Genomic DNA, 13,945 nt, shown 5'->3' with positions numbered 1-13,945 from the left:
CAAAGCAAAGGTGCATTGTGCTCCTATTAGGGAATAGGAACTGGATAATAGACTGAATTAAATGAAGCTTTCAAGTGGTAACTTTAAAAGCAACCCATGTTGTAATCTGGGTGAGTGGTGACAATGTTGTAAATCACTGCAGTAAGATCCTCTTGCTCCAGTTAATGCTGCAACTGTTGCACCAGCTAAAGCTAGCCAAATGCTCTCATATGGCTTTCACCTACTCTTCAGGCAGAAATCACAGATCTGTTCCTTCAGGAGTAGTTCTTTCAACTGTAAGAGATACCGCTGGTATTGCCTGAGCACCCCAGGGGAGAAACAGTAACTTTGTCTTGTTAAAATTCAAAATTAAGTTTGTTCTCTCCCATCCATATTGTGAAGGATATGGAAAACAAAGCTCTATGAATAACAGTAAAGGAACTAGGATTATTAAAAGGCAGTTGTTGGGGACATGTAATGTTACTCCCGTTTCCAAATACCTGAAAGGTCGTCATACAGAAGAAAGCCAGATTTCTTCTGTTGCCACAATAGCAATAGCACTTAGACTTATATACCGCTTTATAGTACTTTACAGCCCTCTCTAAGCAGTTTACAGAGTCAGCATATTGCCCCCAACAATTTGGGTCCTCATTTTATCCACCTTGGAAGGATGGAAGGCTGAGTCAACCTTGAGCTTGGTGGGATTTGAACTGCCAAATTGTAGGCGGCTGGCTGCAGCAGAAGTGCCTTGCAATACTGTACTCTAACCATTGTGCCACAGAGTTCTCTCACAAGCTGGAGAACCAATGCAGATAGCCCTTGTTTAACAACCACTTGTTCAGCAGTGGTTTGAAGTTACAATAGCACTGAAGAGAGGTGGTTATGATCAGTCCTTGAAGTTCAGTGGTTCCCAGGGTTTAGCATTCAGGTGCTTACAGCATCTTGTGGTTATGTGATTGCACATGGCAACATTACCTGTTAGTTTCCCATAAGCAATGTCAATGGGGAAGTGGGCAGAGAAGGTTGAAAGTTGATTGGGTAACTCTCGCACCCATATACCTTCTTCCAGCCCTTCTGCACTTATGTCTTCCAACCACCCACACATACTCAGTGAACCTTACTATGCTTGTGCCACACTTCCCTGTCCTTTGTGCATCTTTGCACACTCTTCCCAAGCCTTCCTGAGATTGTGTCTTTGTGGCCACTTGCATAACTGGCAGCAGCCACTTACCTGCCTGACAGCTTGCTTACAAGATACCTGGGACTTGCAACTTCCTGCCAGCTTCCCCACTAATTTTGGTTGCTGGAAGCCAACAAGAAGTTGTGATGAAGTTATAGCTTAAGAACCCACAACTGTTGCTTAATTGTGATAACAAGAGACTGAATAAATTGCTGTCCCTGTGTAATGCGGTAATATGATGTTGCACTTTATGACTTAAGTGACAGAAATTCCAATCTCAATTGCCATTTTAACTCAAGGACTACCTGTAGGTTTAAATTACAAAGAAGGAGGTTCAAGCTAGACAAACATGAGGGAACTTTCTGCCTGTACAAGGTATAAGCCAATGAAACACGTTGTCACATGGAATGGTGGGTCCTTCTTCAGAAGTCTTCAGACAAAAGACTGGCTGGTCAGAGATACTCTAATACATCCTGTACCAAGCAAGGGGATGAATCCTACGGTTTCCTATTCTAAGAGTCCATGATTAAGAACTAAAATGATTGTTAGCAATTGCTTTTTGCAACCCAGCATCTCCTTGCTGGTTCATTCATAGGATTAACCATGTCTATGGAGATCATCCAGGTCATGGTTGTCCCAAAGGTGCTTTTCCAAGAGGCAACTGGATTTTCTGGTCCAGAAAGTCCAGTTACCCCTTGAAAAAGCACTTTTGGGACAGTTAGCCGTGAGAAACTTCTGCTCACTTTTCACATTAACAGTGAAAACAGTCATCCTCATTTCTCCTCTTCTCCATCTTACTTTGGTGGAACAGAATTTACCTGGGAGCTGGAGAGCTGCAGAGAACACGACTGACATTCTTACAGCAGCCATTGGTAAATGGGTTTACCCCACCTCGGAACTTGCCTGTAACCTGCAAAGATCAAAAACTGGTTAGGCAAAATTCAGTGAAATGAACAACAAAACAAAATGGGAAATACATACTTGTTCATTGGTAGTGCGACCTCTGGCTACTAGTACCACATGGAAACCTGTAAGGCCAGCTACAGGAATAAAGAACAAACCAGCCACACACATCACGGCCATACTGCAGCAAAGTCAAGGAACAATCCTGAAGGATCACAATTGATTTCTTATCTGGAGATTCATTTCCCACCTGATAAGTGGCACTGTCTTAAGGAGATCTAAAAAATTCCTTGCCAGGGTTCATTTTTACTGGAGAGCTCCTTTTTTGGGGGTGGGGGGTGGCGGCGGAAGGGAGATTAAAGGATACGTAACAGCCATACGGATTCCAGAGAGTTCTTCCACTTGATATAGGACATACAGTAAACCGAAACCAAACACACCCATGATGTGAGCTGTAAGTGAGAGCAGGAACAGGAAGAAGTAGCGATAATTGCGTCTTCCTATGCAGTTGTTCACCCATGGACAGTGATGGTCAAATTCCTTCCATAGGAAAAAAAAAATGGGTTAGGAAAATAATCCCTCTATAAAGCCAGACTATAGTTTTACATTAATGAAACCATTCTAAACTACATCACATCTGACTACAAATCAAGTATTTATTTCCATTCATTATAGAATGTAAAACATAACTCCCATAAGAATGGTATAACTACAATGAACTCGTAGACCTTTGATCTGATTGACCTTAATGCCTTTCCTCTCTTTTCATGTATTCTGTGTGTTCGTGCGTGTTACGTGTGTATAGACAGACAGATGAGTTTTGACACAAAGAATGTCAGGATATATATTCTTCTACAACCACTCTGTATACAGTTTGTAACATCTAGACAATTTCCCAGGCTTCACAAGCAGAAATAACAAAGTTACTAAACATGTTCCCAAACATTACTGTTTAATTGTTCAGCAGAGAAAATCTGATTCAAATAGTTTCTTTCATCTCAGATAACTTTTCTTTGCTTCAGCTCCAAAGTGAAATTCTGAAGCATAACAATGTTCTGTCTACACTGACTATGATGAAACAACCAGGGAAGAGTAACCCCACTTTTTGTCAGACTATTGGAATGCTCCCCTCCTTGGCAGATGAATAACTTCCTTCAGACACTGTTTTAAGAACTGCATTCCCACCCCCATATTAGCCAGTGAAAATATTAATGTCTCCCGGGGTTTATATCTGAGGCAACCCATTCTCTAACTCTGTATTTCCAATGTGCCTTGGCAAGCCCCACCACCACCACCACCACGTTGGCAAATGGATTGTTGTAACTGAAGTGCTTTCCTTCCAAGATGCTTTCAATCTTCAGAGTTACCCTGCTATACACCTTTAAAACAATCCTTTTTTTTTTTTTTCTCTGCCGGTCTAAACCCTCCTCTGAACATTCACAAATTCTCAATGCCATCTTTAGTAGTCCCAAGATCTTAGAAGGAGCATCTTGTGGCATCTGACAACTTTGGTGTTGAGCTTGGATAATTAATATGTGGTGGCTTATATGTATTGGTATTGCCTGAAGACAAGAAAAATAAACCTACATTCAATGACTGGTTATACCGTGTTTCTCCAACAATACGCCCCCACCATAGGAAGACCCAGCATGTTTTCTAGGCATAAAATGAAATTAAGCCCCTCCCCCCAAATTTAGGCCTAGTTTAAAACATGCGAAATTGGGGGGGGGGGGAAGGCGGGGGGAACTTGCCATTAGGAGTGCCCCGCGGGCAACTACGCCTCACCATCAGCCGCTCCTAAAACCATGGTGGAACACAGAGGGCTCCCTTACCCCTCCCTTACCCGGGTCAGCAGGCGGGCGTCGTCGGCGTGGATGTCCGGCAGCATTTCAGCCGCTTGTCAGGCCTCCGTAGCTTCCATGGTTCCCACCGGTGCTGGCGCCTCTCTTGCCAGCGCCATCTCCAACAACAGCGTCTGAGTCGCTCCCGCTTTTCCTCCATACCCGTAACAACAGGAAGAAAAAAACATTTTGAGGTACCTGGGAGCGCTGCGCGCTGCGTTTTGGTTTAATCCCGAGCAGCTGGGTGGGTGTGAGAAGAGCCGAGCGAGCATCTCTGCTGCTGCTACCCTTGGTGCTCCAGCCTCGGGCTCTGCAAGTTTGCAAAAGTCCCGATGCGCAGCCCATTCCTGCATTCCAAGCGCCCAGGCCGAGCTGCAGCTGTCCCTCTCTCACCAGCGCCGTCTCCAATAACAGCGGCAGCAGCGGCGGGAACCGTGGAAGCGTTTCAGCTGCTTCTTGGATGGGGGAGCCGCCTCTGTAACTTCCACGGTTCCCGCCGCTGCTGCCGCTGTTATTGGAGACGGCGATGGCAAGAGAGGGACAGCTGCAGCTCAGCCTGGGCATTTGGAATGCAGGAACGGACTGTGCACCGGGACTTTTGCAAACTTGCAGAGCCCGAGGCTGGAGCACCAAGGGTAACAGCAGCAGAGACGCTCGCTCGGCTCTTCTCACACCCACCCAGCCACTCGGGATTAAACCAAAACGCAGCGCACGGCGCTCCCAGGTACCTCAAAATGTTTTTTTTTTTCCTGTTGTTACGGGGACGGGGGAAAAGTGGGAGTGACTCAGACGCTGTTGTTGGAGACGGCGCTGGTGCGCCGGGGGATGGGTGGGAGAGAAATTAATTCACCCCCAAAAAGACATCCTAGCCATTTTTTCGGGGCTCAAAAAAAAAAAAAAGGCCCGGCCTTATTTTGTGAGAAACAGGGTATGTATCTTATGAATAAGGTATAATCTGAAAACAGGTGAAACTCCAATCCTACTAAAGCTAAGCAGGTCTGGGGCTATTCAAACGCTGGGTGGGAGGAATCTGAAAAGCTTATGCACATCACCTTAAATTCCCATTTCTGGAAAAAGGTGACTAAAAAAAGGAACACCATTCTTTCTGAAAGCTCTTATTCCCTTCTCCTTCCCCTTTTTCTTTCTCAAGATTACATTATAAAACCTGACACTCAATACTCAAGTTCTGGGATTGATGAAAAGCAGCCCAGATTAATGCCAAACACCATCCCATTTCCAATTTCTTTAGTGGAGCTCTCTTCTCATTTTATCTTCTTACCTCCACACAGTTATCACAGACACTACAATGGGAGCAGCGTGGTGGCCGGTAGAATCTGCATGTTGCACACCATTTCATGCGCACTTGAATACCCTTTATTTCCACAGTTTTGTATAGGGGAGCTCGGAAATCATCCTCCTTATCCTCATCTTCTTCAGCTACATGAGAAGAAAACCATCAAATGCAATAGGAGAGGAAGAAAAAAACAAAACGAGAATCAGTATCTTTCCACCTTCCAGATTTGTAATGATAAATATATAACTGATGGCAAGAGAGATTTTTTTCAGAATGTGGAAACCAAAATTTATTATAGGTAGTCCTCTATTTATAACTGTTTGTTTAGTGACCATTTGAAGTTACATCAGCACTGAAAAAGTGACTTATGACTGCTTCTCACACTTATGACCATGGCCACATGATCAAAATTTGGGCAACTGGCATGTAGTTATGACTCCGCAGTCTCCCGGGGTCATGTGACCAAGGTTTGCAACCTTCCCAGCCAGCTTCTAACAAGCAAAGTCAATGGCAGAAGCCAGATTTGCTTAAGGAATGCATGATTCATTAATCAACTGTGGCAAAAAGGTTGTAAAATGTACAACTTACTTCAAAACTGCCTTACTTAGCAATGGAAATGTTGGGCTCCCTTGTGGTCATACATCAAAGACTAATTTTATAGGCTGTTGACTGAAGCAGTCAAAACAACCTGAATTATATAATGTAAGCAATGCACCAATAACCTAGCCCGTAAGTCAGACTCCCTGGCAAAAGGAACCGGGCAATAAAGGAAAAGAGCAATGCCATGTGTTCACTGTTAAAACTGACCAAGTATTTAAAATTCTCAATATTCATTCTTAGAGCTATATTAGAAAGGCAAAGATTTGCATTTTTACAGGTAGTGATCCACTTATGATGGAACAGAATTTCCATTGTTAAGCAAGGCATTTATTAGGTTAACTGCACCCAATTGTATGTCACATATGTTAAGTGAATGATGGCAATTGTAAAGTAAATTGTGTGGTCATTAAGCAAATCCAGCTTGCCCCCACTGACTTTGCTTGTCAGAAATCAGCTGGGAAGGTCATAAGTGGTGATCATGTGACCCTGGGACACTGCAACCATCACAAATGCATGCCAGCTGCCAACACCCACATTTTGATCATGTGACTGTGGGGAACGCCACAACAACCATAAATCTGAGGAACAGTTGTAAGTCACTTTTTTCAGTGCTGTTATAACTTCTAACAATCGCTAAATGAATGGTTGTAAGTTGAAGACTACCTGTATTGTGATAAAAAAAATCTTATACAAATGTAAAAAAGAAAATGCCTGACAGATGAAAAAAATGAAATAACCATAGTTAAAATCCCCATTCTTAGATTTATGATTTGCAAGAAACCGGAACAATGCTTACCTCTGGGGAATATGCCAGGATCCATGAAAGTGGCCATACTGAAGTTGGCCAGCACAAAAAGGAAGACCACAGCATTGTAAATGGGTATGATTGGGGAGATGTAAATGCTGAGTTCTGGACACCTGTACAAGAAAAAGCAGTCCAAAACAAAAACCATTACTCTCTCAACTTTATTAATTGCATTTGATATTCAAACATTTTCCTTAATAACTATATATTTGCAGTTTGTCATTGCAAATTTGTTCAGAAGCTCATGGAACCAATTAGCAGAGAGAAAGTATTATTATACTCAATTAACAAAATTACCTAAATATATAACATTTAATCTGAAACAGAAGATGATTTTCTAACCTCACTGGACAATTTGTAGCTAACCTAACTCACAAGTGCACCTTCAAATTTATAGTAGACCTACTGTACCAGAGTAGACAATTTCAAGGTGATACTCCTTCAACATGTATATTGGGTGTATATTGCATCCACTATGTAGAACAATAATCTCTTTTCCCACAAGAGAAGCTGTGCAAGAACACTATTTAGATTGTTACAGACACAATGCACCAACCCTGAACATCAGGAAAAGGAAACAGAACACTTATACAACATCTTGCAACAAAATGGATACCACCCATGCAAATTTATCAAAAAGTGCCTAACCACTCAACCCACTACAGCACAACCAACACAAGCTTTGAAAAAAGATAACTTTGCTATACATCAAAACATATAAGAAACAACCAACAAACTATTGCAACCACATGGCCATCATAGTAACACACCAACTAACTAAAGGCCTCCAAAATATCTTAAGTACCGGTAAATCAAAACATCCTGTAGCCCAGAAAAACAGGAATCATCTACAATCTACCGTGTAAGGACTCTAATATAGCCACTATGTAGGACTGACGGGCAGAAGACTAGCTGTGATGACCCGTAGTCTCTCAAAATAACCCCACACCCAAAACATACATTAAAGTCCGGTAAAGCCTTCAACTTAACTTCACTGTTTTATTAGGCATAGTTTAAAGTCACAAAAGTAAATAAAGAGGTAAAAGGAAACCAAAACAAACCGCATTGACGAGAGTTCCGAAGCAAGCCAAGATAATTAATCATACATTCCAGGAAGATAACGGGAAGAGTCCATGGGAAGAACACCAACAAAGATAAACCTCTTTCAAAGGAAACACTAAATTTTGACTCCAGCAATTCTGACTACGCAGTTACAAACTTATATACATAGCTCCCAGCTGCAAGCCACGAGGAGGATCATGGTAATCTCCTCCTGAGTAGACCTCGCTTTTCCCTGATCCTCTCCTCCCTGCGTACCCTAGGATGGATAGGGGATGGGCCTGGATCCTCCTCTGATTGATCAGCTGGCTTCTGCCCTTCCCAGCCTCCTCCACCACCTGTGGAGCCACACTCCCACTCCCTGTTGGCTGTTCCTCCTCTTCCTCAGAGTCCGTCTCCACCAGGGGCATGACACTAGCAGAGTGCATCCATCCACACCAGCTAGTAGTCAGAAGACATGATGAAAACTCCTTAACTGCACAACACACGGACAATCTTAAGCTTAAGTTTCAACTAGGAAATATGAGCATCCTAGACCAAGCTAAGCCCCTTCACCCCCAAATGCTAGAGAATTCCTGGAAGCCTGGCACTGAGACAAATCAGCTATCAGCAGGCACATGGAAATAAGCAACATTTACATATCAATCAAAAATGACAATCAAAAAGCTAAAAAGGAAACAAAAGATCAAAAACACCTCACCAGCAAGGAACACTCAGATAAGCAGGGATTAACACCAAAATTAATAGCAGACCAACTATCAAGAAGTAACCAAATCCCCAATCAAGGGACTACCAACTCAGACAAACAATCAAGCAATAAACAACAGCCACTTTTAGCACTGAAGATGTTACTTACCTGGGTAACAAAATGTTTGCAAAAAACAACAACCAAGCATAGAGACCACCAAGGACTCTTCAGTTCAAGCCTGAGCTACAAATTTATTTATTGAATTTATATTGCCGCCTATTCGCCCATGGTGTCTCAAGGCAGCTTACAGAATGTAAAACCATATTTAAAAATAAAATAAAAAACTAACAAAAAGAATCAAATTAATAAAGTACAACAAAATCTGAAAAAAATAAAAATAAAAAAATCACCCAACTTCCCCGAGATGTTCTCTTCTTAGTATTAAAACCTATCTTTTCATAATATTTCATAATATTATAAAGTAACAATTTCCCATTTAGATTCAGATTCTTTAGTCATTAGAAGATCTCATGCAGAAATACATTACCTACTGAGATATTTCTTTATATCCAGATTGCTAAACCTAGTATTCATTCAGTGATGAGCTTAACAGAATGAAATAATTCTCTATTCCAACTGACAAAAAAGCTCCTCAATAATGTTGCCATTATATTCAGCTCAAAAGAGGGAATATCTTTTTTTTAATTTATTGCCACTGACAATAAATTTCTACAGAGGAATGTGCACCGTGGATGTCACAGATTGGGCTCCAAACAATAATAAAAGTATTATACCCTACTGTCTCCTTTCCTGGGAAGAGCCACTTTGATAATAGTTCCACCAGTCATTTTTTCCCCAGAGAAATCCCTTTCTGTCTTGGTTTACTTGGGAGAAGGAAAATAGCAACCTTTACATCAGGAAGGGGATAGTCCTCAAACAGGGGTCCTCAAACTTGGCAGCTTTAAGACCCTGGCCATATCTGGCTGAGGAACTCTGGGAATTGAAGTCCACAAGTCTTAAAGTTGCCAAGTTTGGAAACTTCTGGTCTAAAAGCTTCCCACAAAATAAATGTGCTAATTAGGTATGAAATTAGAACAAGGTTTATAATAAAAGCTGCAAAAGAAAGGGAAAAACATGATTTCCAAAGAGGTTTATTTCAGTCACTATCCCTTCACTCATCCCTTACCTGTTCTATAATTCCCTATTCTTCTTCATGGATTTCTGCAGGTTGGGGTTTCCTTTCTTACCTAGCTTTTTCAGCTAGCCATCAATATTTGCCTCCTTTTAAATAAAAACCCTTCTTCCATAACTGATTAACTCAGCCCCCCTATTTGTATTGACGAGTCAGCTCATTTTTTTTTCTAACAGTGTACTTTTCCCTGCAAGTCTAGAACACAATAAATGTTGAACCAATCAGTGGTGGGATTCAAAGATTTTTAACATCGGTTTGGCGGGTGTGGCTTGGTGGGTGCGCTTTGCACACGTGCGCCAAATGCGCAGGCACAGAGGCGTTTGTGCAGGTGCAGAGGCGTTCCAACTCACCTCCTGCAAGCCTACACTCTCCCTGTCGCTTCAGCAGCCACCGTGCAGCACTCTTCTGTGCCACGCAAAGCAGCTGCATTTCAAAAGTAGGGAATAAAGGTGAGTATGGGAGCCCGGGCGGGTGGGCCCAACACCAGAACGGCAGAGAGAACCAGTTCAGACTCTGCTGCTCATCAGTGCTACCGGCTCGGCAGAACCGGGCCAAACTGGTAAGAATACCACCACTGGAACCAACCAATCTGACCTTCACAGAGAGTTCCATCTCAGGAATGCTTCTAAGAGAACAGACCACATCTTATATACATACCCGCTATGCTAATTTCTCAGTGGGGAAGATCGGATGAAGATTACAGATCATTTCAAAAGGGGCTGTATTCCAATTATATAGCATTAGCAATTGTAGTGAATAAGATAAATCCCATTCCAAGAAGTTCAGACACTGACCATTGAGCAAAAATTAGCTGATCTGTCAATCTAGGTAGTGGCCAGAGACAATTGAGCCTCAGAAAAACCGAAGGCTGAGAACCAAACAAATGAAGTTTAGCTTGAGCTGAAGACAAGCTCCATTTTCTTTCTGTCTCTTTTTCCTCCATGTCTCAGGAGTGGAAGTACCTTTTCAAAATGGTGGAATTGAAAATCAGGTTAAAAAAGAAAAATACCAGTCCATAGAAATGTGAATTAGAAATCAGGGAATTATACTGCATGCTGAGGAATAATGAAAGCAAGAAGATGATCAGATTATTCTATTATTTGATAGTGGTTTTCATTGCAGAACGGTGTCTGATTCTGACTGAAGGGACACAAAATGGAAATCAATCTTTAAAGAAGTCATTCTTCATTTTTTCTTTTTTTCTTTGTTTGTCTCTTTTCAATTTCTTCTTTAATCTGTATTATGTTAATGTACCATAACATATTCTTGAATTCTTAATGGACCGATAAGATTAGCGTTAGCACACATTTTTCCTTCTCCAGTCAAGTTGGGCAGTAGGGATGGATTTCAGTGGAATGCAGGGTAGTCAAAAAGGCAGAGATGGGGCGAAAGATAGACTGGTGGGAGGGGAGTTAAAGCACATGATGTAGCTGTAAATGCAGGTGAGGGGGGGGCAAGCACCCACATTTTTATCACAAGGCTCTGAAACGTCTTTAACTTCAAGGACTGTTTGAAAACTACTATTTGTTCAGCACTATTTAACTTCGAATGGTTGCAGAATGAGTGGTTGGTAAGTGAGGACTATGTTTTTCCTCAACTTACTCAGTTCTGTGACATTGTAATCACTACTGACTTTTTAAATGTAAAGAATAAGTTGGGCACCTAGTCAAAATACTTTGCTGGATATCTTGAACTTTCTAAAAGCAACTGCAACTTGCTTTGTCAAAGAAGAGGACTTAGCAAGAAAGGAAAACAAGACAAGCTAGTCTGACTAGATGGATAGGGAGAACAAGAATATGTTAAACTAAAGCTAATGACTGGAAGGGAAGCACAGCAACTCTTAGAATCAAGCTAGATAATCCTTAAATGTTTACTAATGTACTGAAGATATTAATGGAACAGAGATAAAACTATATTAGAGTAAACTCATTTTAATTTTTAATGGAACAGAAAAAAAACCTCTCTATGCTTTAATGAAATAAGGGAATAAATAGCCTTAGGATCCAAGACAGCTTACCTGAATGTAGATATAATGAAGTATGAAATTTTATCATGGGCAGAGACTTCAGATTTATCATTAATAATTCAGTTCAACATTGCTTCCCCATAACTGAATATAAAAAATACCTACCTGCTTTTGAAGCTAAAATACAAATGATTCTACACTGAATAGTTGCACATAACTACTACCTTCTATAGTGAAAGGATGAAAATAATATAATTTTATAAGCCTTCCAGTGCATAATAAATTGGGTTTAACAATACGAAATAAGGGTCTGCAGGCTATTATTCTAATTTAACTGGTCCAATGTAAGAGTGAGTACAAAATATCAAGCAAGTATAAACAAATAACAACAAAGACTCAAATATCTAATAATGTTAATCAGTGGCATCATAACAGGGACTAGACCTCTTTGGGATCAGAGCTTCACCACAGAACATGGACAAGACCAGTTACTACCGGTTCGGTGACTACATTTTGCGCACGTGTGTGTAAAAAAACAACATCAGCTGTGCCGCTTGGAAAGCTGAGCAGCGCTGCGCGCGGGTGTGCAGCGTTTGAAAAGCCTCTTTCCCCCTGCTTTTTCAACCTCAGCTGTGCCGTGCAAAGCAGCTGAGGTTGAAAAAGCAGGAAATAAAGGACAGGTAAGAGCCCGGGTGGGTGGGTGGGCCAAACAGCAGCAAACACAGAACTGGTTCTGTGGCTGCTGCTCTTCAGAGCTACCGGCTCTATAGAACTGGGCAGAACCGTTAGCATCCCACCCCTGGACAAGGCTTAGGATAAATTTTAAATGATTACCTAGAAAATTACAGGAATTATAACTCAAAATAGTTCTACACTTAATTCTATGCATTAGTCTCGTTCTCAAGCCCATATAATAAAATTGTAATGACATCTTAGCATCAAATGAAGAAAAGCTGAGATAATAGGCCAAGTACCATTTTTTTTAATGCTGCCTTGTTATAAGACAGTAAACAATAATATTAAATACAACCTGATCAATCCTAGCAAAGGGTTAAAGATATTTTCAGGCAACCTGAACTCAATAGCTATTTTATTACCCTTCATATAAACTAGTGAACGTTTATAGAAGTTTGGTTTCAGTGGTGGGGCCTGGAGGTGCTCCTTCTCAGTGGTAGTGCTGGTCCTTTCGAATTAATTCTCAGTGGAAATCAGATTAATTCCCATTTTAACTATCTACAAGCAAGTTAAAAGATATATTTTCTGGAGAGTGTCTGCAGAATATCTGTGAACCATTGAGAGCCCTTTAGGATTGACTTGAGTTACAAAGTAATAGTAAAAATGTTATGGTGGAACAACTGGAGGGAAAGGATCAAGCTGCCCTGGATCACGGAAGAAATGTCACTAATATTTTCATATGCTGGAAAATTAAGAGATAGTAGACATGTTCAATAATTAGTAAGAGATGGTAAATATGTCTTTAGAAGCACCAATTTCATATAATAATTACAAGAATGGTGTATGATCTTACAGCAGGGTCTCCCAAAAGTTGATATGACTATTCAAAGGGTTGATAAATATCTGAGGGGCAAATGGGGGGCAGTAAATTTCTGGGGATCATTTGGTGTTCAATAAATGATGGAAGGTTGATTTGGGTTAATTAATCTATTGAGTTTTCACACTGCGTCATAAAAGTCTCTAGAAATTTTAGAAATACCCAGACATGATATTAAGCATCTTGGTTAGTGCACATCCCTGGAAGCACACAAGAACAATTCTAGTGTAGTTGTATTGCCCTCCACTTTATTTTCAGGTTCTTTTTATCCTCTTAAATGTTCTCTTTTTCCATGACAGCATTTACACAGCACAATTTCCCCTTTATTTCCACACCCAAATCCCACACAAACCAGTTTGAAGCTGACCTTCAATTGTTTCAATTCTGCTGTTCTTGAAACTGTGAAACAGTGAGGGAACAGCTAATCAGCCAGTTTTCTTTCCAGCTGACCAATAAGATGGGTTGAGCTGGCAGCCACAGCTACTAAAAAATATTACTTATTCTCCATCATAGATGAAAATACGAAATCACTTATTGTGCACTGCTTCAGTTTTTCAACCTGTGTTGTAGTGTATGTCTGACCATTTGTAAAAAGAAAAAAAAACAACTGTAATGAGGAAAGTGGTGAAGATAACATTTCTTTTAATAAAAGTCTGCTAGCAATGCTGCTGAAAGAATACTTGGCACCATTTTGCAGCTTTTCAAAATAGTTATAAACATAGTTATAGGCTGCAGTATAAGGCCTTTATGTGGCTCAAGGAATGGGCAAAGGAAAAGGAGTCCAGTCTGGTTACTTGGGCCCAGAGACTAAGTGAAAGAAATGTCTTTATGTGAGGTGTGTGTGTGTGTGTGTGTGTGTGTGTGTGTGTGAGAGAGAGAGAGAGAG

At 41.0% G+C, this 13,945-nt stretch overlaps 1 protein-coding gene across 1 annotated transcript in view; it reads right to left on the bottom strand.

Annotated features, from left to right (window-relative positions):
• ZDHHC5 (zDHHC palmitoyltransferase 5) overlaps positions 1 to 13,945 on the bottom strand; it is a 75,713-nt gene that overhangs the window by 11,427 nt on the left and 50,341 nt on the right. Inside the window, exons 3-7 of the mRNA XM_026683790.2 lie at positions 6,594 to 6,715; positions 5,183 to 5,340; positions 2,430 to 2,602; positions 2,141 to 2,243; positions 1,978 to 2,069 (exon numbers count right to left, since the gene is read on the bottom strand). Of these exons, the coding sequence (XP_026539575.1) occupies positions 1,978 to 2,069; positions 2,141 to 2,243; positions 2,430 to 2,602; positions 5,183 to 5,340; positions 6,594 to 6,715 (648 nt within the window). The remainder of the gene's footprint in view (positions 1 to 1,977; positions 2,070 to 2,140; positions 2,244 to 2,429; positions 2,603 to 5,182; positions 5,341 to 6,593; positions 6,716 to 13,945) is intronic.

Source organism: Notechis scutatus, chromosome 1, assembly GCF_049901735.1.
Source record: "Notechis scutatus isolate UNSWTSFEM ecotype Mainland chromosome 1, rNotScu1.2, whole genome shotgun sequence".
In the NCBI taxonomy this organism is placed as follows: Eukaryota; Metazoa; Chordata; class Lepidosauria; order Squamata; family Elapidae; genus Notechis; species Notechis scutatus.
This window is presented reverse-complemented; position numbering and strand designations above follow the sequence as displayed.